The 25,028-nt window shown below is 41.8% G+C and overlaps 2 protein-coding genes across 3 annotated transcripts; both read left to right on the top strand.

Annotated features, from left to right (window-relative positions):
- The first annotated feature begins 4,500 nt into the window (after positions 1-4,500).
- Positions 4,501-12,400, top strand: nras (NRAS proto-oncogene, GTPase). Of its 2 annotated transcripts, XM_080853906.1 has the most exons (5): positions 4,501-4,755; positions 8,010-8,139; positions 8,246-8,424; positions 10,418-10,574; positions 10,810-12,400. In XM_080853906.1, the coding sequence occupies exons 2-5, from the start codon at positions 8,029-8,031 to the stop codon at positions 10,927-10,929; spliced, it is 567 nt and encodes a 188-aa protein (XP_080710032.1). In that variant the 5' UTR covers positions 4,501-4,755; positions 8,010-8,028; the 3' UTR covers positions 10,930-12,400. The 2 variants fall into 2 exon arrangements, with proteins under 2 accessions (XP_080710032.1, XP_080710033.1); XM_080853907.1 differs by lacking the exon at positions 4,501-4,755 and having other exon boundaries at positions 7,311-8,139.
- A 570-nt stretch (positions 12,401-12,970) lies between these two features.
- ampd1 (adenosine monophosphate deaminase 1 (isoform M)) lies at positions 12,971-24,736 on the top strand (the record flags this gene model as incomplete). Its single annotated transcript, XM_080854515.1, has 15 exons — positions 12,971-12,992; positions 18,268-18,433; positions 18,634-18,742; positions 19,609-19,774; positions 20,132-20,351; positions 20,545-20,674; positions 20,778-20,972; positions 21,139-21,270; positions 21,363-21,526; positions 21,728-21,854; positions 22,295-22,458; positions 22,786-22,906; positions 23,405-23,578; positions 23,895-24,005; positions 24,412-24,736. 15 exons carry the CDS (start codon positions 12,971-12,973, stop codon positions 24,565-24,567), a joined length of 2,157 nt encoding a protein of 718 aa, XP_080710641.1. The 3' UTR covers positions 24,568-24,736.
- Positions 24,737-25,028: the final 292 nt, after the last annotated feature.

The following is a 25,028-nucleotide window of genomic DNA, read 5'->3' as shown; positions in this document are numbered from 1 at the left end:
TCCATCAAGGGCAAAGACATTTGGGAAAATATATCAGCTTGCACCTGTAGTGGTAATAGAGGAAGTATAGTGACCCTATTCTGGTCAATGCCGATTGGTTAAAGGCAACCACTTCAACCAACACCAACTGCAAACAATCCCAAATGGAGCGCGGCCAGACCCTATCTGTCCACAAAGTATTTGAGTAGTTATACCAGGCTAGTATTGACAGGATTTCATTCTGAAAATATATATATTATAAAAAATTAATTTTATATTACACCGGATGAAATTAGTGGCTCCAGGTGTCTGCTTATGCATTGCTATGTCATGATTATCTCCTAAGCTAACCTATTGCACTAATCAGAGATCACACTTCACTATGATATGCCGCAGGTTATGCCAGGAATATTTATATTAAGTACAATTTCACTTTTTACTCTATTGTTCTTTTAATAGTCTCTTTAAAAGTACAGTCAGTGGGAATTCCTTTTTGATATAGGCAAAAAAATGGGGTATATAGACATCCAGAGCAAAAGGTGTTCTCAACCTAGACTGCCAGTTTTTCTGAGGAGCCATGAACCCCTGTAGTCCAGGCAAAATAGCGTTTTACGACAGACTAATTGTAATAGAATTTTTTTGAGCATAGATCATTTCTATGAGGTGTCCAGAACAACATAATAAAAGTCCTAAGAAATCCAAGTTGAGGAAATATGTTTAATTCTCATCAATCTGAGATGTGTGCTAATAATGCATGGTAAAAATATGCCTCAAAATTTAAATTTTTTCCTTTACTCCTATCAAAATGAAACTTTACACAATGAAAGTACCCATGAAAAGTAACATTTTTTGTATTACAAGTTTCTTTTGAAATTAATTTGAATATGCACATGAGCTCCACACTTATTGAATATGTCCATAGGCAGAAACACCATTCATATGTATGACAAATACATCAGCCAAATCTTCATCCTATCATCCTACTGCCAATGGGAGATGGCAATGTTGCTTTTAGACTGGCCTCTAACCTGAAAACTGCCTGGCTTGGTAGTACCTGCCAGGGGTATGGTGTTTCTGACTATGCAATCAGGACATATTCAATAAGTGTGACGCTCATGTGCATACTCAAATTCATTTCAAAAGAAACTTGTAATACAAAAAGAGTTACTTTTAATGTATACTTTTACTATGTAAAGTTTTACTGTGGTAGGAGTAAAGGAAAAAATTGAGCCCATAGGGTGTATTTTGGGCATATTCGATTAGTGTATAGCTCATTTGCATATTCAAATTCATTTTCAAAGAAACTTGTAATACAAAAAATGTAAATGTTCATGGGTACTTTCATTGTGTAAAGTTTTATTTTGATAGGAGTAAAGGAAAAAAAAAATTTTTTGAGGTGTATTTTTGCCATGCATTATTAGCACACATCTCAGATTGATGAGAATTAAACATATTTCCTCAACTTGGATTTCTTAGGACTTTTAGTATGTTGTTCTGGACACCTCATAGAAATTATCTATGCTGAAAAAAATTCTATTACAATTAATTCCATTTTTTGCTCCAAAATGGGCTATTTTGCCTGGACTACTGTCCCTCAGACCCGGGTGCTGTTGAGTTGTATAGTGATCTCTGAGCGATGAATGGCTTTGGGTTTGGTCCCTGCCATGGAGCCCTGACTGGCAGACCAGCGTGTCCACCACTCTCTGAGATTGCTCGTCCCAGAGTCTGTAGCTCGAATCGGAGCGACAAACACACGAGGGAGCTTTGAGCCCACAAAGCCCACAGACTGCCCCTCTGAATTTCCTATGTTCTGTTTCTGAGCTGGGTTCTTACCCAGTTCGGTTTTACACACAGAATGCAGGACTGTAGCGTGTATGTCGTGACCATTTGGTTTGGTTTCTGTTGCACCATCATTCGTTGGACCGGCCTCACGTTTTGGGAAGAGGCTTGCCAGACCGGAGCTGAGGTTGAGCCCCTCAAGCTTGCGTTGGTATTCCTGGAGCTGGGCTTTGCATTCGGCTGCTTTCTCCTTCAGCTCCAGGAACTGCCACTGCAGGTCCCTCTCAAACCCCTCCTCTGCCCTCAGCTCATTCTCCCAGAAGTCTAGCTGCTCTGCTTCCTCTTCAAGCAGACGCAGTTGGGCTTGTTCCTCTGCCAGTTGGTTTGCCTGCCACTCTTCCAACTTGCTGATCTGACTGTCTGCTGTGTCTATCTGTGACTGGAGCTCGAGAAGACTGGACTGCTGGAGAAGGGTGAGTTTCCTCAGTTCCTCTTTCTCCTCCTCAACCTCCTTGTTGGCCTTGGCATGCAGCTCCTCCACTTCCAGGAAAGGCAAGTTGGCCTGTGGGTCTTTCTTCTTGCTCTTCTGTGCTTTGGCCTCTGCTCGCTTTTTCTTGTCATTCACCTGATCATCACTGCCACGACTCCCAAGGCAACTAATGACTTTTGGCACCTCATTGGCCTTACCCCTCTCCCTCCTGTTTCTCCCTTGTGGCAAAGGCAAAGGGGAGTGGTCCTGGCCTGGCGGTTCAGTGATGCTTTGAGAGAGTCGGTTTCCTCTGTCGCTGGTGCCACTGCTGATGTCATCTCTGCCTTTGACCTTATCTCTCCGCCCTAACTGCTTTTTACCGCTGCGGCCCACACTCTCCAGCCATTCCCAGGCTTCCTCCATCAGTGTTAGGGACTTCCTCTTGGGCCTCTTGGGCTCTTCAGGAGCCGCCTCTGAGTGGAATCTCAGGCGGGACAGAGGCGGAAGGCTCTGGCGGTTAAGGTTTTTCCCATCACTGCCTTGGTGGTCGTGGCCTGGTACGTTGGCTCGCCTCAGCTGGGCCCCCCCACTCTGATAGCGTCCCCCCCTCAGTCGGACTGCGTCAGTGCCAGGACCAGCTTCTTCACCGAGAGAGGGGCCGTTGCGGTGAAGAGTGAGTTGAACCTCGCGCACCTGCTCGCCGTATTTCCTCAGCGACTCCAGCAGACGTTCATCCGGCGCCACATTGCGCTCGTACTCCTTGAATTTCTCTTTCAGTGTGTAGCGACCAGTGCGTCCTAAGAGAAATACAAAGAGAGGTTTGACCAGGGATAAAATCATTAAACCAAAATAGAGTGGCGCCACCAAATATGACAACTTACCCAGAGCTTGAGCTAAAGAGATGACAACCTCTTGGCATGTTGTTTGCTCTGTGACCCCGCAGACTACACGCGGAATTCCGTCCAGTGACACTTTAAGCTCCATTCTGAATTTCCTTGAAGTGGTTTGTGAAATCAACGTCGAGGATTCATATCCTGCGAAGTTGACTGGGATCAAAACATCATTAAAAGTAGAACAATTTACTTTGAAAACTCAACCTTCTTCTGCTTTTACGTTTTCTCAATTATCTTACAAGACTCTTTGAGTTGCTCGAAATTGCCTGGACATTTAGGTTATACTGTGGCCTCAGGGAACACTTATCTGTTCTCGGAGGGAAATGCTTGAGACAAATTTCCCTCATTTAACTGCAATTAGCCTTATCAGATATTTCAGTGGTGGGCCAGGCATTTTTTTTTTTTTTTGCCTTTTTTAAAAAGTATTAATTTGCAACATCAATTTGGTAATGTTCATTTATGTATCATTTTATAGCTAGTAGCCATATAACAACTTCAGTATGTCTACTTTTAACTGTGAAACTGAAATTAACACCACCATAGAAAGCTAACAAATTATAAGGTTAGTTACTAGTAGAATTAGTAGAATCACCTTTCACAATTTTACAATGATCCAAATGTTTTTAATCGTCTTTAATAGGGGTGTTTATGAATTGGCCCATTAGAATATTTGTTTGACTTTTAAGACTATTGTAGCATAGCCTACAATTCAATACCTTATACATTCTTCTTAGTTACACTGTTGAACATATTTTAGCACTAAGATTATATATAGTATATGGCTTTAAAAGGTTCCCTTAAGCCACCAACGATTGCTCTTATTGCTGTGCACTGAAAATAAAGACTATCTTACCTTTTAGTTCAGCGCGCGCGGTCTCTGCACTTGGGACAGTTGCCTTTGTTATGAACTGGCCAACTTTACCATCTCTTGGAGCATTCTTGCCTTTATTTACTTTAAGTGTGGGTGTTTTCGCATTTCTTCCTCAGAGGACATGATCACTATCGGAGCGGAACGTAATCTACAAAGTAGCCTCATCCATACAGGCTCACACAGACAGGCTTAGTAAATGAACTTGTCTCCAACTATGTAAAGGTTGTGATTTTGTTATTTCTTAGTTAAAACAGCAACAAGTTTAATGACGTTTTGCAGAGAATGTGTGTTTATTTAATGAATAGGACTTAGGATATTTACACTTAGGGAGCACATGTACATGTGGCCTTTATTTTATATCTCCTTCACATTAATACATCTTAAAGGGGAAACCAGTAGGCTAAAATGCAGCCCTCTTATTAATTTATAGAGAGGTGTGACGTGCAGTGTCAGCGCTGACGTTAATGACCGAACCTGGGTGTGTCTGTGCAAACCAGTCAGGAAGTTAAACGAAGCAAGTCAAAAGTGACCAGACTGTCCTGGCTAGCTAACGAAGGCTACACTCCCCAAGAGAAAAAATACCAACTTGTATTAAGGTTGCTCGGGGGTGTTTCAGTACTTCGTTTGTCATTCTTTATCCATTTGCCAACGTACATGATTTGTTGTCGTGAAATCACGGTTTATCTCTCTCACTCACCACTCGCTTCCAGCTAATTTGTACATAGCTAGCTAGCTTGCTAGTTACGTCGAGAACAGACGACGAGGTGAGTTTCCTTCCCTGCTCCTCACCCAAAGGGCTTGTGTGAACTGTGTGCTTACTAATTTAATGTATTTGAGAATTGAAGTACTAGTTAATATGATTTATATTGTTTCTATCACATGCAGTCATTACTTAATCAGCACTTCATTACTTAAAGGGGAATTGAGGTAAGCCCAAAATCATTAACCCTGACCGGGTACGTAGCCCCTTTAGCTAACGTTACCAATCGGATGATATGAACCTAGTTGGCCAACCAATTCGTTTGCTGTCCGCAAATGTTGTTACCGGTATAGAATTATTTGCTGACGTTAGTTGTTATATGTGTCTGTGAGTGGATGCACACGTTGCGAGAAAATGGCAATTGGAAATGAGGTTGACAATGCACTTATTTGCATTCGATATGAACTTAACGCCAAATGCCTAAATGATCAACGTTAAACCCAGCAAGCCTCAAAGTCAGTGCTCTCTGTCAGTAGTTTGCTGTGACTTAAGGCCGAATTATGCTCTGTTTTAGACGTAACGCCTAAGCACGTAATTTACACAAGGAACTTGTTTTAGACAAGTTTTGATTTAAGGTTCGTTTTAGACGCAGAGCGTGTTGCAAGGCGTTGCGTGTTGCAAAGCAAATTGACGCCAGAACTGTAGATTTATTTTGAGTTAAGTAAGCCTATTTATTGCAGCAGGACAAAGGAAAAAAACTTACCGGAGCATGAAAGTGTAGTGGGCGAAAGGCTTGATGTTATGAATACACGTGTTACACAAAATACAAATGTTGGCAATTCAGTAGGCTACCAGTGGCGAAAAAGACATGACGCAAAAGTTCGTTTATTGACATCTTTTAATGACTGCGACAGGCTTTAAAACGATGTGTTTATGAGTTACATTATTTAAGATGAGGTGGTAAACGGTGAGAGAATCTCATCATGTTGTCAATGCTTGTAACTACAATGGTGCTGGCCATCAGTTAAGCCCACGTTAATGTTAACTTTTGTATATGAGCAGACCGGGCTCATTCTATCAAAATCGCGGGTGCAATTGATTGATTCACGTCAATATGAACTCAATGAATGATACCACCATGACTCACAAGTGGTGGAAAATGAATATGAAAGTACCTATTTGTTCGTGAATGACCACATTCTCTCCAAACAATCGCGGGTGAGAATGGGATATTCTCTCCATAAATTCGCGGTAATTTAAGCATTCTATAAGTGTTTAAAGAGGATTTGTAAAGGAGTTCATGTCTTTGGACCTCTTCTGTTATGTTTGTTCCTAATCCATAAGAAAAGGCTTGTGAGACGGTCTGCAGGGTATTCATGATTTTAAAAAATGTCTGGGTCTAAAAAAGGCTGTAGTATGCTATTAACCCGGAAACGTGAGACTCTGTGAAAGGTTGTGGTAGCCGGCCAATCACAGCCTTTGCGAGCTGTGTAGGGCCGTAGTGTTTTAGTCGCATAGTCAGGAATTTTGGGCGACGCACTTAAGCACGTAAGGGGGGATATTTTACCCCGCAAGGGGGGGTTATGTATCTTACGTGCTTACGCGTTACGTCTAAAACAGAGCATAATTCGGCCTTTACAGCGTGTCACTGGTGTTTGCTACACATCAGTGGAGGCACGTAGTTATTCGTCAGCAATGTTAATCGATAAAGTTACACTATGCAAACGTTGGCTGGTAAGCCATATTCAACATTCAACGTTACTTTATTTGATGTGATATGACCAAGGATCTAGATTTTGCTAGTTGTCAGAGCTGATACAAAGTTAACGAGCGTAACTTTGAATCTTGCAAATATGTAACTTTCACCGTCATCAAAAGCGCAGGGACGTTATTGACTTAAGCGGTTTTCTAGGTAGTCCACGAGGGGGTGCAAAATTCCTATACTTTAGTCAAAGATAAGCTTGCCTTTCCATGAATAACACTGTCTAATATAAAGGATGTTTAGGCGCAAGTCAAATCTGGTTATTAGCCAGAAGGTCTTCTGCAAAGTAACCGCTATAAGAACACCTTGAGATGTGGTCATTCCCTCAGGTATTCTATGGAAGATATGTCAGTTTAAATCAATGATTGTAAAAAGCTTTCACAATGCTTGTGTTAAAACGCATACCCCTTGACAGTGATTCGGTACACCAGAGACAACTTGAAAAGATTGAATAAGAGTTGTAATTTAGTATATTCCCTTCATATTTGCTGATTCCAAATCAACTGTGTTATATAATGTGAAGAACCCAGCAGGTTTTGAGTCACTCAAGTTTATTAAGCACACAGTGTTGTGAAGCAATGGGAGACAACTTTTGAAGCTGTTAATGTGTAATTTATTACTGAAAGCTGATCGGCGAACCAGAGACTTGGAAAGGAGGGGCTGGGGAGACCCCTTGGTATGTCCCCCTGTATCGTTGTGGTGGACACTTAGTCCCTCCTGATTCGCCTAATGTCAATACTGAATTTCAGAGGTGTTCTCTTCTGAGACAGCCTTAAACATTTTAGAAGTAAAGTCCATTTTTGAAGTTGTGATGCCCATCTCAAGGACAAAAGTTTTTTTCTGTCATAAGTGGCCATTTCTCACATTTAAAAGTCTGGAATATTTGGCCTGTTTTATGCCACCCGTTTTTAAAACCACTATTCATATGTTTTTCGTAGTGTTATAGCAGTCATTAGCCTCAATGCATTTTCTAAAATCTTATTGTCCACCAAAATTCTTTCACTGGTAAATTGAAACTGTACCGTGTGCTTATTGCTGTGCCAAGCTGCAGCCTTCTTGCTCATCTCCTTTACTCGATCTCTCTTACATGCTGTCCTCTGGGAGGCCCTTTGACATTTAAGATCACTTTTCTAAGAGGCACTTGGTACAGAATATCCACTCAAGTATTTGTACAAGTGTCAGAAAGCCTCAGAGAAATTCAGAAGCATTTGAACGCAGACCTGTCTGTTCTTGTAACCAGTCAAATGTAGAGATTAACTCTTGAAAATGGCATTGGTCATATAGACTAGTCTTTACAGCAACATGGTGAAATGCTCACTTCCATTTAAAAGGATTTTGGCAGCTTGTATGCAATAATTGGTTGCCTGTGTTTTTTCTACACAACACAAATTACACATCTTTGCCAGCACTTATCCATCTTTGCTCTATCAAATATGCCTCATGTATATGTAAAGCCCGAGAATAAATTATCCCATTCAATTTATGTGATCAATTGATCTCTCTCTCTCTTCTCTCTCGCCTCTTTTTCTCTCTCTCTCCCTCTCTCTCTCTCTCAGACAAGCTTATACGTTTAGGATGACTGAGTATAAGTTGGTGGTGGTTGGTGCAGGCGGTGTTGGCAAGAGTGCACTCACCATCCAGCTCATCCAGAACCACTTTGTGGATGAGTACGATCCGACCATCGAGGTAGAGCAAGATCATACAAAATATACATATGAACTGAAACCCCAACAGACCTCTTTTAAGCTTAGCATTTGATGGTTAACGTGCTGATTCTGTTGTCGGAGAGCAGGATTCGTACAGGAAGCAGGTGGTGATTGATGGCGAGACGTGTCTGCTGGACATCCTGGACACAGCAGGACAAGAGGAGTACAGTGCCATGAGGGACCAGTACATGAGGACTGGGGAAGGGTTTCTCTGCGTCTTTGCCATCAACAACAGCAAATCTTTTGCTGACGTGCATCTGTACAGGTAGGAAACTCTAATGAGAAAATGTGTTTTGCCAAAGGAGTTAATAAAACAATTGGTACCATAACTCAAGACTTTTGTTAACTTTACCATGGAGGGACCAACACAGAAGTGGGTTGCTGTTAGGGATGCACCGATACCACTTTTTTACAAACCGATACGAGTACGAGTATTTTTATTTGTGTACTTGCCGATACCGAGTACCGATACCGATACTTCCAAGATTTGGTTTCCATGAAAGATTTTATTTTATCCTCTGCAGGTTATGTCAAGCCTATAGTACAACATTAACAGAAGGCTATCCCAAGCCAAAAATAAACAGAGCTTTCTGGTTTAAACAAAAATAAAGATATAAAATATAGACAGATGGCAATTTAATTTGCTGCATAGTTAACAACACAGTCTGCTTAACAAAAAGTGAACAGAACTATCCTGGATGATAAGAACATGAGCACAGTTCAGTTACAAAAGGATCAACAACTCTCTTCCTCCCCTTCTCTCTCTCTCTCTCTCTGTCTGTGTGCGTGCGCGTTTTTTTCTTTAGAAAGACGTCAGTAAAGATTGGTTGCTTGGTCTCTTAAGCCACTGGCATGAGTGAACTTTGTGTGCTTAGCACTATGGTGCGTTTTCAGATGTTTAATCAAATTGCTTGTGTCAAACGAAGTACTTTCCTTTCCGCCCCTCGACACTGTAACAGTGCAGATCTTACACTGTGCCTTGCTCCTGTCATCATTTATCTTAAAATGAGTCCAAATCGCCGTTAAGGCAGCACAACGGTATAGCGATTTCTTACTAGAGTTTAATGTTGACAATGAACTGGGCTACGTTCTTGCAGCCAAATTGACACTTGCCTGAAGTTTGACTGTGTTAGGGAAGTTGTTTGCAACCTAGCCAACATAGCTATCACAATAACATTGCAAAGAAGTAAACACAAAAGCACTTAATATTAGCATCAGGCGGAAAAACGAAAAAAAAAAACGTAATACTAGCATCAATGTCCAAGAGTGTTAAAACAACCTTGCTAACATCGCTAACGGGATGTCTTGCTAGCGGCTACTTGCTAGCGGGTGTTTATGACAAACTAGCAACTCAACAAGATTCCTGAAACACAAAACAAGACAGAAGTCCTCTTTTACCCTCACATGTCCTCCTTTCGAGACCAAAATGCGTCCGGGTAAAAGAGGCGAAAACAAATACATTCCCGTCCCCGTCAATCAACCGTAGCAAATGGCAATAATATGTTATAAGCGCAGCGTCGCTAAAGACAGTAGGCTAGCCCCTACACTTTGCCTATGTAACAGCAGTTCTAAGTTAACTGCAAAACATAAAATAACCAAAGATAGCACTTACCTTTACTGGAGGTCGTACGTGTTAAGTTTAAAATCTCTAGCGAAACCGTTAGCTTACGCAAGCCACCTCCACACATCGTATCCAAGCTGTTATTGAATTTATTTAAACTGCAAGTTCAACCTCAACTTATCTGTCTGCAATACCGCTCTCGGCCTCTATGCAACTCGCCGCTCTCACACCTGGCAGGCATAGACAGTAGAGAAGAAAACACACGCGTTAAGACGCAACACTGGGTATCGGTTTTTGGTATCGGTAATTTAAAACGAGTACGAGTATTTTAACGAAGTATCGACCCGATACCCGATACCCGATACTGGTATCGGTATCGGTGCATCCCTAGTTGCTGTGTTTTGTTATCAACATACCTAGTGTATTTGTCTTATGGTACCTGACCATGTGAGTGAATCAAACAAATAATATGAACAAGGATTACCGAACAGGCAGACACTAATCTACTTCATTGCACATCCCTCCTTATGGTTGAGATGGTTCGAGTCCCATCATTAATACGCTGTAGTGTTTTTAACTCTGCTACTGCGTTTTGCTGATTGGGACTTTCTGCGCATGACATCAACATTCAGTTATTCAGTCTTTGTGGGTGCTTACTCAGCGATAATATTGTGAAATTTTATTTTATATTTTTCAGAGAACAGATCAAAAGGGTTAAGGACTCTGATGATGTTCCTATGGTACTAGTGGGTAATAAATGTGATCTGGCTAGAACTGTAGACACTAAGCAAGCACAGGAACTTGCCAGAAGCTACGGCATCGAGTTTGTTGAAACCTCTGCCAAGACCAGACAGGTAAGTTGATCTCACCACTCATGGTGTACTACAGTGCTTGAATTAGCAGAACATGTTCCTTGACACTGCAAGGTCAAGGATTTAGATATAATATGAACGTCTCATATTTGATTTTGAATGTACTTCAATCAATGCAGTTTATTTGAATAGCGACAAGATAAAATATGGAAGTGATTAGAATGATTAGTAATGCCCAGACACTATATAACAGCCTCTCTCTTTGTGTTTCCTCCAGGGAGTGGAAGATGCCTTCTACACACTGGTTCGAGAAATCCGCCACTACCGCATGAAAAAACTCAACAGCAGAGAGGACCGTAAACAGGGCTGCCTGGGCATCTCCTGTGCCGTCATGTGATCAGGTCCAATCAATCAGACATTTCCGCGGCGTAACGAGTTGGGCATTGGTCAGGTGGTCTGAGAGGCTTTCTGACCTGGCACTTTTTTTTTTTTTTTTTCTCTTATTTTGTGTGTGTGTGTGGTCGTTTCCACACACACATAATCTGGACTTGTCTCTCTCCTAAGAAAAAAAGGGTTTCGGCAGTAAGGCCCCCTGCTGGTCTGCCTCGGGCATTGCAGAGTACTCGTGATTGTTGCCTTTGCTCCCTGACGAAGGAGGACTGAGGTGCTGACAACAGTTCGGCTCTGCGTCTTGTACTGCATGTGTGTGAGGGGATTCAAAATCTTCTCCTGCCGATGGGATTTCGTGTCAAAGCTCAGGAATAAACATGTCTTGTGTTTGTGTGTGTGTGTGTGCCTGTTTAAACTCCCAGCCGTCAGAGACAGTTGACACATCTCAAACATCCCTTTCTCAGTGTGTCGTTTCCCACCAAAAAGGTCTTGTCACCTCACCTCCTGTAGCCAAAAGCATTCTACAGACTGGGATGTGCATTAGTAGACACCATGGTAGTTTTTGGGAAGAAAAAATAACAAACACAAGTGGCTTTTCAGATGGGACGAGGAGGAACTGGACAAGAAACATTTCATCAGATGCTGCCTGCAACCATCTTGTGCCTCTACCTGTTGCCTTGAAAGAACAGTCTTTGTCCTCTTTCACCATTTCGTTGATGGATTTAGTCATGTTCTACTGAACTGTTAATGGAGGCAGTTTGGTGTGGGAATCGGAATCAGGATCATCTGTCATACCTGATACCCGAAGAAATCAGTGCTTTATGATTTGATTTGCCCAGAAGCTTGGCGGGATACTGGAAGCTTAATTTTCACAATACAGTGTCTTACAGTTTCCTACTTTTCAGTGTGGCCACTACAGGCGTAGCACTAAATGTGTTTTTTTTGTGTGTGTTTCTTTGTTTTGTTTTTTTATTTTGCAAATATTGTTCTGTGTTTTAGTTGCCATAAAAAAGATTGTTTCATCAAAATGTAGCAACATCAGAACCCCAAATGGAAAGACCAAAATGTAAAGCATTTCCTTAGCCAGTTCTGTAATTATAATGGTTTGTGTGTGTGTGTGTGTGTGTGTGTTAGACATGACCTAGACACCTCCAGTTGCTAATTGTCTGAAAGAACAGTCTTTTCAATCATGACATTCTTTTAGTTTGTTATTTTGTGTTCTGTTTTTGTTTTTTAATTGTGCATTATATTAATTTTATGAGATGAGAGAAGCCAGAATGTTGCCAAACTGTCAAGGTGGTCAATATTCCAAACCTACACATGGACATGAGCATCTATAAATGCTGAGGTGCTGAGACTGGTTTGCCTGTGCCTTTGCACTGGGTGGGAAATGATGATTGCATCCTGTCAACTTGATTTTGTACAAATGTATCATGGATATACTGTGCCTTTGTTTTTAGTAAATTAATTCAAATTCATGTTTCATACAGTGTGTTATTTGCAGTAACAGTTTGGTTATGGGACAACCCAGCTAAGGAGAAAGGGTCAATGTATAGTTTTGTGGTTTTTACAAGTCTATAGACTCAAGTGTGTGCGAATCTTATGGACAAAACATAATATTTGCATGCATTCTGCAAGTTACTTATCCTACTAGATCCCATGTAAATAATGCTAACAGGTAATGAAGACCAAAGTTGAGTGTTTAAAAGTTCTTACTAATTGATATGATTTTATATACGCAGTGATTATTGTGTCTTATGCCATTCTTTCAGTCAGTCCTCTTCCTTGACATGGTGCTTGTGAGTGGTGAGACCTGGTCTGGCAGGCCCAGGCTTAAAATAGAGTCATGGTCACAAGGATCTCCTGGCTGCGGAGAACATGTCCAGCTGGGGTACATGTGTCTGGTTACAGCGGGCAGGGCCATGCTTCATATTGCACTCAGGAGATGCCGATCACCACACTTTCCCGCTGTCTCGTCTCCGTGCCTGACCAACAGCGCGCACCCCAGTCCTCAGGCAGAGTGTATGTGGTAGGGAATCGCTGTCAACATGTCGCAATTTGTGATGCAAGGTGAGTTGCTTGTGCACTCCATGTTCAGAGTCATTGTAGAAGTTGATTCGTAGTATGTACTGTGCGTGTAGTACGTTCAACTCGCTGAACATGCTAATTATTCATGGAAGGTACTACTGCTAGTCAATGAGGAACTCTCGACAGTAAGTCTGGAAATGTAGGCTATGGCATTCACATGCCAGTTTATGTAGGTTATGTCACATACGTGCATTATAGCCTTAATCTTCCTCAAACAGACTTAATCTGCTTCTTTCCCCTGCTGCTCATTTGACAGTGCATTTAAAGTTTTAGAAAGGGCAGTGAGAATGTACTGTTGCAATCCCCAGCAGTTATACTGTCAAGACCAACTGTTCTGTTGATGCAAGAACAGTCTCCGGCTGTCTAGTCAATCACTGACTTTATGGCATTCTATTATATATAAATACACTTGCCGCCTTTTCACAGTAAACCCAGCCGTGAGACCGGTTGTCTTGCTAAGGTTTTGTGCCCAAGATGTTTTAAACTGCATTCTAATGTTGCACAGGAGGCAGGTCAGGTTGAGCCTCGACTGGGTGGAACTGATGCAGATTGTTTTACGTGGCTCAGCTTGCAGAGCACCTTTGACTCTTCATAGATACCTTGGCCCTACAACCGTAAAAAAATAAATAGCTTGCATGAGGCCTTGAATATGAGTATTTACCACTTCTTGGAATTCATGGTCTTCCTTGTGACTGAAAGGATGCACCTGCTAGAGAGAGAGAGAGTGTGTGTGTGTGCGTGTGCGTGTGCGCGCCTGCGCCTGCGTCTGTCTGTCTGTCTGTCTGTCTGTCTGTCTGTCTGTCTGTCTGTCTCTGTGTGTGTGTGTGTGTGTGTGTGTGTGTGTGTGTGTGTGTGTGTGTGTGTGTGTCCGTGTGTCTGTGTCTGTGTCTGTGTGTGTGTGTGTGTGTGTGTGTGTGTGTGTGTGTGTGTGTGTGTGTGTGTGTGTGTGTGTGTGTGTGTGTGTGTGTGTGTGCGCGCGTGCACGCGCGAGTCTGTGTCTGTGTCTGTGTCTGTGTCTGTGTCTGTGTCGTCTGTGTCTGTGTCTGTGTCTGTGTCTGTGTCTGTGTCTGTGTCTGTGTGTGTGTGTGTGTGTGTGTGTGTGTGCGTGCATACACATGTGAGTGAACCTCACCCACGAACATGACCAAGACCCTGATGGATTACTCCTGTGCCATGTTTTACTGAAGATGCCCATCACAGCTGACGCCCAGAGCAGCTGTTCCCAACTGAAAAAGTGTTGAGCATGACTGATGACTTGACTCCACCTGTCAGAAATAGAAACTCCTAGAGAGAGGGAAGAGATGGGGCAATGGTGGTGGGACAGTGAGGAGGAATATTTCAGGCAGCTTGTAAACACATGAATGTCTTTTTGGAGGCCGTCTGTTTCCATGAAATCCAATACAGTTCTTGAAGTCCAGAGATAATTGAATCAGTATTTTTTTTATATTTTGAAACTCCAATAGAACAGTTATTGTTCAAAGAAATCTTACTGGCGTCACTGTTTAACTTAAATTTGCTTCATTGCCCTCCCCCATAATGAAATACAGTTCAGTTGCATACAGGAATATGGGGTGAAAATGACTGCGCAAATTATTTTTTCTGCCATGCTTTCCTAAGATGCCCATCACAGCTGATGCCCATCACAGCTGATACCCAGAAAAGTATTGAGCATGACAGATGACTGATTCCACCTGTGCACTGAAACCAGAGGAGAGGACATTAAGTTGTGGCAGCACTCACTGCCTATGATGAGGGATTGACACAAAAGCCAAACGAGTCTTGGGCCAGACGGGTCAGATGCCGATGATTATGTTTTAATACAGGAGCTCATAATCTTTCTTCAATTACAGAGCTTCTGTTGATATTCTAAGCCCAAATACTATTTGTGGGAATTTTCTCTGTCCGCTTTCACAGTGACTGAGATGGTGCTGGACGAACACTTCATGTTTCAAATACAAACTTGTATTCCTCTCCGTCATCGCCTGTGGCTTTCGATGAAAGAGAGATCCTAATCGTAATAACTCAACAGCTATGAGAAGTTACCGCAGCGATGTTAGGGACTTTTTCTATACCAAGGGATGAAAATAGAAACACTATCTATGAAACTGCTGAACCTTCTTGGCACAAGCTGAATGTCATGGGTGGGTCGAGGGAGAGAGACAGAGAGAGAGAGAGAGGAAAGGGATGGGGCACTGGTGGTGGGACAATAAGGAATATTTCAGGCAGCTTGTAAATGGCTTTTGAGGCTATCCATTTCCATGAAATCCGATGCAGTCTCTTGCTGTGCATGAACAGGGTTGAGAGATATTGAATCAGTTTCCCTGAGAGTTTTTTTTTATTTTTTTAAATTCTGATAGAGTTGTAGTTAAAGGAAATCTTACTGGCGTCACTATTTTACTTCATTTTGCTTTATTGCCCCAACCCCCCCACCCCCAACTGAAAAAAATATTCACCACTATGTAGAATACAGATACATGGAGTGGAAAAAGACACAATTTTCAGTTGGTGTTTCTTTGTGGTGTTCTAACACTTGGTTTTGTTCCTCTGTGCTCTGGACTCTATCCCCACCAATCTGTGGGCCTGCCAACCCAACAGTTAAAGCAGGGGAGGTACCAAGTAAGTATTCAGGTGCCTGACATAGACGTTGATGTCGATGTCAAGGCGTAGGGTTGGAGCTGTACGCGTGCATGGAGCTCATGGGACGGGGGTTGCCGTCCATACTCACATTCTATCCAATGGATAGTATGAATCCTCAGGGTTCTGCAATTGACCCGTCTGATTTGTAGAAATGCTTTGACAACCAGCTAAAAAGAAAGGCTACTACGCAAAAAAACGGACACATCCTTCTGAATGTGTGTATGGGTATTAGGACAACAGAGGTGCACATTTATTGTTCACTTCAATTGAGTGGTAATGCTATAGCGCACGTTATTTTGTAATGATGGTTTTTTTCCTGTCCGAAATGCCATCATCATATGTTCTGGCTCTGCTGTAGGGTGAAGACTTGGCTGAGGTTACCAGTAGTGCTGTTTGAAGAGTGAACAGATAAATGAATAAATGCCTTTCTGTACGCGTAGACCACGAGAACCCAGTAATCTACATTCCGTCCACAAACAAGATGCTCTTTGTGTTCCCATCTGTCTTGTTTGATCCCTCAAAAGAATGTTTGTGTTCCGTTTGACCACATTTTCAGAGAATCAAATGGAAACTCTGCTCTGCATGTGATTCTACACCTTCTGTCCCTCCGTCCATCCTTTCTATCTATCTATCTATCGATCTGTCGATCTATCTATCCATCTATCCATCTATCTATCTATCTATCTATCTATCTATCTATCTATCTATCTATCTATCTATCTATCTATCTATCTATCTATCTATCTATCTATCTATCTATCTATCTATCTATCTATCTATCTATCTATCTATCTATCTGTTCATCCATTCATCCATCCATTCTTCCATCTATCCTCTATGTTTGTGTGCCCTATATCTTCTTCAACACCCATATCTGCTAATTAATTCATGACATTCAGTTTTAAAGGCACCCAGTGCAACTTTATGTAAACATTCAATGAAAAATAAACATTCAATTTCTAGTCTTTTTTACACGTAGTAAGTTTCAATAACTCCATACCATTACATATCGATTGTAGGTTACAAAAAATATAGAAAATGGCGGCGATTGTTGTTGTTATCGATTTTCTATCAGTTCTCACCACACAACGACGTCTCATCTTTGCTGCTTGAATGTCGGTATGTAATGGTATGGAGTTATTGAAACTTACTACGTGTAAAAAAGACTAGAAATTGAATTTTTATTTTTGAGCCTCGAAAGTTGCACTGGGTGCCTTTAACAGTTCTTGAGTGCATTAATTACATGCAGAAATAGAAGAAACCAATGCAACTTAAATGCATCCATGTAACACATCGTCTTAGACGTGACATCTTGTCAATCACGCTCATGGCATGCAAAAATCATTTTGTTTTTCCACAAGTAACGTGGAAACCTAAAAATAGACCTTCATAATTTATCATTAATGATCATCAATTAATGTTCATTAATTGTTGATAATGTCCATTAATAAACCATAAACCCATTACCCACTGTCTTTAACCCATTAATCCTGCACCTAACAGTCTTGTCTCTCCTTTTGTTCTGTTTTGCGGATCCTCCTCTTTTTTCTCTTCGGACTATTCAGAGAAGAGTAAGTATGACCCGCTGCAACAGACAGTGCTGTCTGAGATTTTGTCTTGTTTAGAAGGAACTGCTTGAAAACATGGGACACTTTGGGAAATGTATTTGTTCCCCCATGAGTGTGTAAGGTGTTGACAAATGACTGTGTAAAGTATTAGCTGTTTATGTTACAAGATAAGTAGTATGAGTTTTGTTTGGTTTTGGTTTTGGTCAATGCTCACTGTGCTTATTCTTACATGCATTGATGCAGGTCAATGCAAAAGATGCGCCCGCGCTGTTAGTGTTGTACGTCTCTGCATGGCGTCGTGTGCTCTTATGGAAAGTGGTGGGATGAGGTTGCCATGCACAGCTGTGAAGGTCCTGTGTACCTGTTCGTCCACAAAGCATGCAACAGATTACTTGTAAGGTACAGTTCAACGGTACACTGATTCAGACATTTTGGATATCTTCTATTGGGTTGAAGGCTGATTTTAAAAACAAATGTTGAACCCCTTAATTTAATTATCCAGTCCTTCCACAAACTAACAAACTATCATAAAATGTGGATAGATTTGGTTTGGGGCTAGGGATAGGCTTGTGACTTTGTTAGGCTAAGGGTGGGGGTGTTATCCCGTTTAATTGAAACTGACAGGTAGTTAAAAGTTAAGGCTTGATTGTTAATAGTTTGTTGAATATGTGTTATATAAGCAATATAAGCAAAAGCTATGAATATACTGTTATGGAAGTATTATTACAATAAATTGGTGAATTTATACTGGTATAAAATGACAGAGGATACTTTTGAAGTATTCCAGGTAAACAACTCTGTGTCCGTACATTGTGTGTCTATGTCATGAATGCACTTGAAATATGTGTTTAGAGGCTGCTGAACTAAGAATATGTATTTTTAGAGCTGAAGGGTTTGCAGAGCTCTCGTTTCATATACTGTATCAGCTTTCATCGTCTTGCTATTTTGGAATGTAAAATGTCTGTCCACCTGCGTTGTGCCAACAACACGGTTAAACCAGCGTTACAAGTCGGCTGGTCATGAACAGGCTTTGTGCTTTCGTGGTTCCCCAGAGACGGCTGAGCAACAGCGTGCTTTTGCCGAACGGGTGTTCGCCTCTGATGCCAAGGATGAGGACGTCCGTGATGAGGTCTCATTGTTTGATGTTGTGGACGACTGCCCCATCCTGAACGAGGAGCAGTCCCATCATTGTCATTTTGATGACAATCTTGAAAAGAGGTAAACACAAATAAATTGTCATGTGTTTACTATGAATAAAATAGTACCACTTTGCAAAACAGTGAATAAGAACATCTTTTGCCTCTGTCTCTATAGGCCTACCTGTCATAGCTGTCTATTATGTACCATCATATACGTAAATGACGGAAAAATAGTGAGTTCCCCCTCTGCCATAACGTCCATCCTGTTTGCTTTCCCAGGAAGAAGATGATGTCCCGCGCCCGTGAGTCTCTCATGGATGATAAGCCAGCCTACCTGGAGGTGCCAGACTTCCAGAGGGTTGCCATCATTGGAGACTTTGCCACTGGGGTTAGTTGTGATATCCGCCCCTCTCCCTCCGACTGTGCCCACACAAAAAGCACACATACCAAAACCCATACCGAAATTCACACAGTAACAGTACCTGGCTGCACACACTCACTAACACACACACACAAGGGTAGAAACACACACACACAAGGGTAGAAACACACACATGGAGTGTGGTCTGTCTTACTCAATCATGGGTCATTGACCAGAATGGACACAGCACACGAGAATAGATCAGTCAAACCCCTAAGTGAGAATCCAGCTGGGTCTTGTCCAGGCTTAGGTTTCAGGGATGAATCTGTGATATTTAAAAGAGAACATGTGAAATAGTTGAACACCAAACTAGAATACTTTACTACAATATTACATTTTTCATGGAACCTCATTTTCCAGTCCTTCTCTTAGATTCCAGTGATTTCTGTTTTATTCCACCATTGGTTTGACAAAATATAATTAACGCACACGATAAAAAGCAATAGTTATAGGTCTGTATGTTTGTGCTTCTACTTTTTTTTTATAAATTATATAATTCACAGTGGCCTACAACTCTCTCTCTCCGCTAAATTCGGCTAGACTCAAAGGCGCAGTCTGTGATTCTAATCCCATAGACTTTGTGTTAAACATATCGGCTTGAACCCAGCCATAAACAATCCCAGCCAATCAACACGGTGCTTAAGGAGCACGGAATAAGAGAGGTGTAATTGGATTTGTTAAGCTTGTTGAGCTCAAATATCAACAACCCTTTGTGAGACCGAAACCAAATCATGGGCTCTGCCTTCCAGGCTGCAGTAAAGTGGGGATAAGAACATCAGTCTTGTGAGCATCAGTAGAAACAGTTCTTTATCTATGCCATCTGCTCATTGCAGGTGACCATGGATGATTTTGAGATGGCTTGCAACGGCCTGCACCGTGCCCTGACCATCAGGGAGAAGTACATGAAGCTTGCCATTCAGCGCTTCCCCCGTACTGTCTCTCAGGTCTTGGCTAGTACTGCCGGCAAGACATGGAAGCTTGAAGACGAGGTGCATCCAGGTATAGCATATCAATGACTAGAGAATCAAACAAAAACAAAACATTGCTTGATGAAGTGTATAATACTTCTCATCAAGCAGTTTGATAAAAGACACTACCTCTGTGGAAAAGTATGTCATCTACGAAATCAGTTTTTTTTAAAGCACAGAAATCGACAAAAGCACTGACATCAGTTTCATAAAATGTTTATAGCTGTAGATCTCTGCGATCAAACAAATATTTTCCAATGATTGTTACTGTCATCATTACCTATGTAACAAGCTGTCCCCATCATGCTGATCATAACATTTGATGATGTATTTTGTCTTGTCTGTACACTGACACACTGGCTGTGATGATCTTTGTTGTCTGTTTTAGTCTTCACTCCTCCATACAAAGGCGGGGGTGATCCATTTGAGACCAAGACCTTGCCTGAAAACCTGAACTACGTGGCACGTATGAAGGATGGTGTCGTCCACGCCTACAAAGATGCCCAGGCTGCCGAAAAGAACGAGCCCCTTGACCTGCCGTCTGTTGACTACAACACCTTCATTGATGACATGAACTTCCTCATCGCTCTCATCGCTCAAGGCCCAACGTAGGTTTGCTTTGGCTCACCCTCACTGTCTAAGAAGGAAAAAGGTTCTCTGATTCTTTCAGGAAAGACAAAGGTCCAACCTGATGAAACTTATTTGATGCTTCCTCTTTACAGGCAAATCGTATAAACCCCTATACTACTGTATAATTGCACAGTATACGGTTTCTAAATTTCTCTTTCGGATATTTCGCAGTAAGACTTACACTCACCGTCGTCTGAAGTTCTTGACGTCCAAGTTCAATGTGCATGAGATGCTGAATGAGATGGAGGAGATGAAGGAGCTGAAGAACAACCCCCACAGAGATTTTTACAACAGCAGAAAGGTATGCATTTTTATGTTGAATCGTCAGTGTTATTTCACAGGATTATTTCACAGAACCCATGCGGACGTAGAGAGCCTTATTTCTTTTTTTATCCTGTTGGTAGGTTGACACCCACATCCATGCAGCCGCCTGCATGAACCAGAAGCATCTGCTGCGCTTCATCAAGAAGTCTTACCGTGTGGACGCAGACCGTGTGGTGCACAAATTGAACGGCAAAGAAGTCACCATGAAGGAGCTGTTTGAACACCTCAAAATGCATCCTTATGATCTGACAGTGGACTCACTTGATGTGCATGCTGTAAGTCTGCGCAGTTGTAAGTGTGTGTGTGTGCGTGTGTGTGTCTGTGCGCGTGTGTGCATGTGTGTGTGAGAGGTTGCGTGCACGAGGGACATATTACAGGTTCAGGCATATTTCTTCACTGAAATGCCCCGGTGTTAATATCTATCACTCTACTCCCTCATAGGGCAGGCAAACCTTCCAGCGCTTTGACAAGTTCAATGCCAAATACAACCCAGTTGGGGCCAGTGAGCTGCGTGATCTGTATATGAAGACTGAGAACCATATTGAGGGAGAGTACTTTGCTACCATTATCAAGGTAAGCATTATTGGACACCCATCACTTTAGAACACATTCACATTCTACACTTGCAGAAGCCAAACAAGTCACCTCTGACCTTTGTGACCCAGGAAGTGGCTGGTGACCTTGAAGATGCAAGATACCAGTATGCAGAGCCCCGTCTGTCCATCTATGGCTGCAATGCTAATGAGTGGACCAAGCTCTCCGGCTGGTTCAACAAGCACAGAGTGCACTCCTCCCACCTGAAGTGGATGATTCAAGTGCCTAGAATCTAGTACGTTACTTTTCTCTTTTAATTGGTCTTTGAGGGCCTTCATTTGATAATCTGTTCACCTTTACAGTGATGTCTAAGTAGTAAAGTGATAGCCGTTAAATCTGGTTGTTTGCCTATTTAAGTATGAATTAACAGTTTTAAGTATGAATTAACAGTTTTAGTCTCAGTATTCATAGCTCCCTATCTTGTTGTCTCTTATAGTGACATTTTCAGAGCCAAGAACTTTGTACCTCACTTTGGAAAGACTCTGGAGAATATTTTCCTGCCTGTAATTGAAGCTACCATCAACCCCCATGCCAACCCAGAGCTCAGTATCTTCCTTAGACACGTAAGTCATTACATTACATTACAGTACATCTAACAAGAATGGGAGCATTCAGAGAATTCAAACCTCCGCCTTGTGACCTTGACATTTGACCTTGACATCTGAAAATCTAATAAATTATTGCCATTATATTACCCAATCTCCCCACAAAGTTTGATGGAAATCGGTCCATGCGTTTCTGTGTAATCCTGCTGACAAACAAACAAACAAACATACAGGGGTGAAAACATAACCTCCTTGGCGGAGGTAATAACATTACAACTCTGTCAGTGTACAAAAACTATTCACCAGAGAAAGTAAGAACTCTCTGTCCACAGGAAATATTTTAAAAGGTTCCTTTACACCGGAGAAGGGGTCTTCACAACTGCTAATAGAACCCAATTGTTAATTTGCTGTGTAGGAAATGGTTTTATCCAAGTGTATCTGTTCTCTGCTCTCTTCAGGTTACAGGCTTTGACAGTGTGGATGACGAGTCTAAGCACAGCGGGCACATGTTCTGCACTAAAAGCCCCAAGCCAGAGGAGTGGGACATTGTCAAGAACCCATCCTACACTTACTATATTTACTACATGTATGCCAACATTGCATACATTAACCAGCTGCGTAGGTGAGTATCCCTTTAGCTATTTGTGTTTTCACGTTATTCATCAAAAGCCAGAATATTTACAACTTTCTGTTTAGCATTTTTGTTGTACAATTATTTTAATTGATAATGAATGGTTTCTAATGGATATCGAGATGTGTACAAATGAATAACAGTAAACAGTCAGCAATACATCCTCATGCAGTGTTGATGAATACAAAAAAAGAATGTCATCATGATCATAAGCTTGGCATCAACAGTCAAATTAACCAATGTGTTTTTAGCCTGTTTTTTCAGGTGAAATGGAGAGATGTGAATGTGACACATGGTGTGTTTGTGTGTGCTTCCCAGGCAGAGGGGAATGAACACTTTCCAGTTCAGACCCCACTGTGGAGAGGCTGGAGCTGTCACTCATCTGCTCGCCTGCTTCATGACTGCTGACAACATCTCTCATGGCCTCAATCTTAAGAAGGTCAGACAACACACACACAGACACACACAGACACACACAGACACACACAGACACACACACACAGACACACACAGACACACACAGACACACACACACAGACACACACACACAGACACACACACACAGACACACACACACACACACACAAGCACGCAAGAAGGGCATTTCTAATGCATGCGCAGACAGCTACAAACATAAACATGCCAATAGACACATATATAATGGTGTCAACCTCACAAACACACATATACATATCTTTCATGATCGCCCACCACAAGCCTCAAGAGTTTCTGTGGCAATGCACATACAAATTATGGCCTCACCCCTCCTCAACAAGATGCCTTTACACTTTAAACACTTTAAAGGCACGTTCACACACAAGCATACTCATACATGTATGGACACACATTCAATTCAAACATCAGCCTTACACACTCTCACACAAACACACACCAGCTAACCCTTTACACTCTACTCTCCCATGCGTTCCACCTATAGAGTCCTGCCCTGCAGTACCTGTACTTCCTGACTCAGCTCCCCATTGCCATGTCTCCTCTGAGCAACAACAGCCTGTTCCTGGAGTACAGCAAGAACCCACTGCTGGAGTTCCTCAAGAAGGGGCTGGTGATTTCTCTGTCTACAGATGACCCCATGCAGTTCCACTTCACCAGGGTGGGGCCTTTTTTCTGTTTTTTTTTCAAAATTAATGGATGTGTTGGATTTATCCTTTTAGAAAAAACATGGAATATGAGATATATTTTGAGTAATATAAAATCATGGCAAGTAATTGTCTTTTGGGGAGGGCATTTCAACAGATACAAATGGCCCTATGTAATGTAAAACTCTGTATTAACTTTCAGAGATGTGATTTCAGCAAAAAACAACTCCATTGTTTTGCAGGTTTAGTATTATTCTAGTAGTGTTTAGTAAGGAAGCTGAATTGAGAGAGAAAATAAATCACCTAAACTGTGTCACCGTGTGCCTTTAGGAGCCTCTGATGGAGGAGTACGCCATCGCAGCACAGGTGTTCAAGCTCAGCACCTGCGACATGTGTGAGATCGCCAGGAACAGCGTGCTGATGAGCGGACTGTCCATAGAGGTGAGGCCTCCTCCTGTGCACATTTGTGCACAAAACCATACATGACCAAACATCACACAGGAGCAGCATTACATTTTCAAACGATGACCAGAACTACCTCACCATTCATGACTGAATAAATATCAAAACTTCGTATGCAGAACAGATTCAATTCCTCATAACACCTTACACTTACGCTGCAATTACTTTGATGTCGAGACATTCCGAGACACTTATTCTGGACTGATAAGACAGTAGTACAGTGTGCTTGTTCACTGCACAGCTGCAATGTGTTATGACTGCAAAGTGGCACAGACCTGAATTTGTGTCATATTGCAGCCTTGACGTAATGTGTGTAATTCCTTGGCTGATTTGCTAATGTCACCTTGACACTCAAACACCACTTTTTATGTGTCTTGTCCATCAGGAGAAGGTTCACTTCCTGGGTGAAAACTTCCTTAAGGAGGGCCCTGCAGGCAATGACATCCGCAAAACAAATGTGGCCCAGATCAGGATGGCTTACCGCTACGAGACACTGACCTACGAGCTCAACCTCATCAAGCACTGCCTGAAGGGTGATTAAACGGCACCCAGGGTGAAGACATTTTGATCTTAATCCTCTTAGTGGTCCCCTGTATGAGACGTGTGCACTGAGGTATCCAGACCTGTCATAATAAGTCAACTGCTGAAAACATTTCAGAGAAGTGAAATGAACACAAAGAAAAATAAAGAAAGATTTGGTACAAATGCCATTTCAAATGTGTGCTGAGTGTTCTTTTGCAAGATAAATGGACAATGTATCGATGTGTCTTAAATATGCAAATTCTTAACTGACCATCTAACATGGGTGACCCCTCTAAAGAAATGTTGGGCACTATAGTTGGAAAATGGTTTCTTGGCTCTTTGCCATGCACTCTTATGAATATTGAAGTTCCAGTTTAGATGGATCTAAAATCTGAAAAGATTCTCCTAAGAAGTCCTATTACTAGTTAAGCTTAAGGCAAATATTAAAATGGAATAACACAGAGTTATTAAGATGGTTCT

Source organism: Sprattus sprattus, assembly GCF_963457725.1.
Source record: "Sprattus sprattus genome assembly, chromosome: 16".
Lineage (NCBI taxonomy): Eukaryota > Metazoa > Chordata > Actinopteri > Clupeiformes > Clupeidae > Sprattus > Sprattus sprattus.
This window is presented reverse-complemented; position numbering and strand designations above follow the sequence as displayed.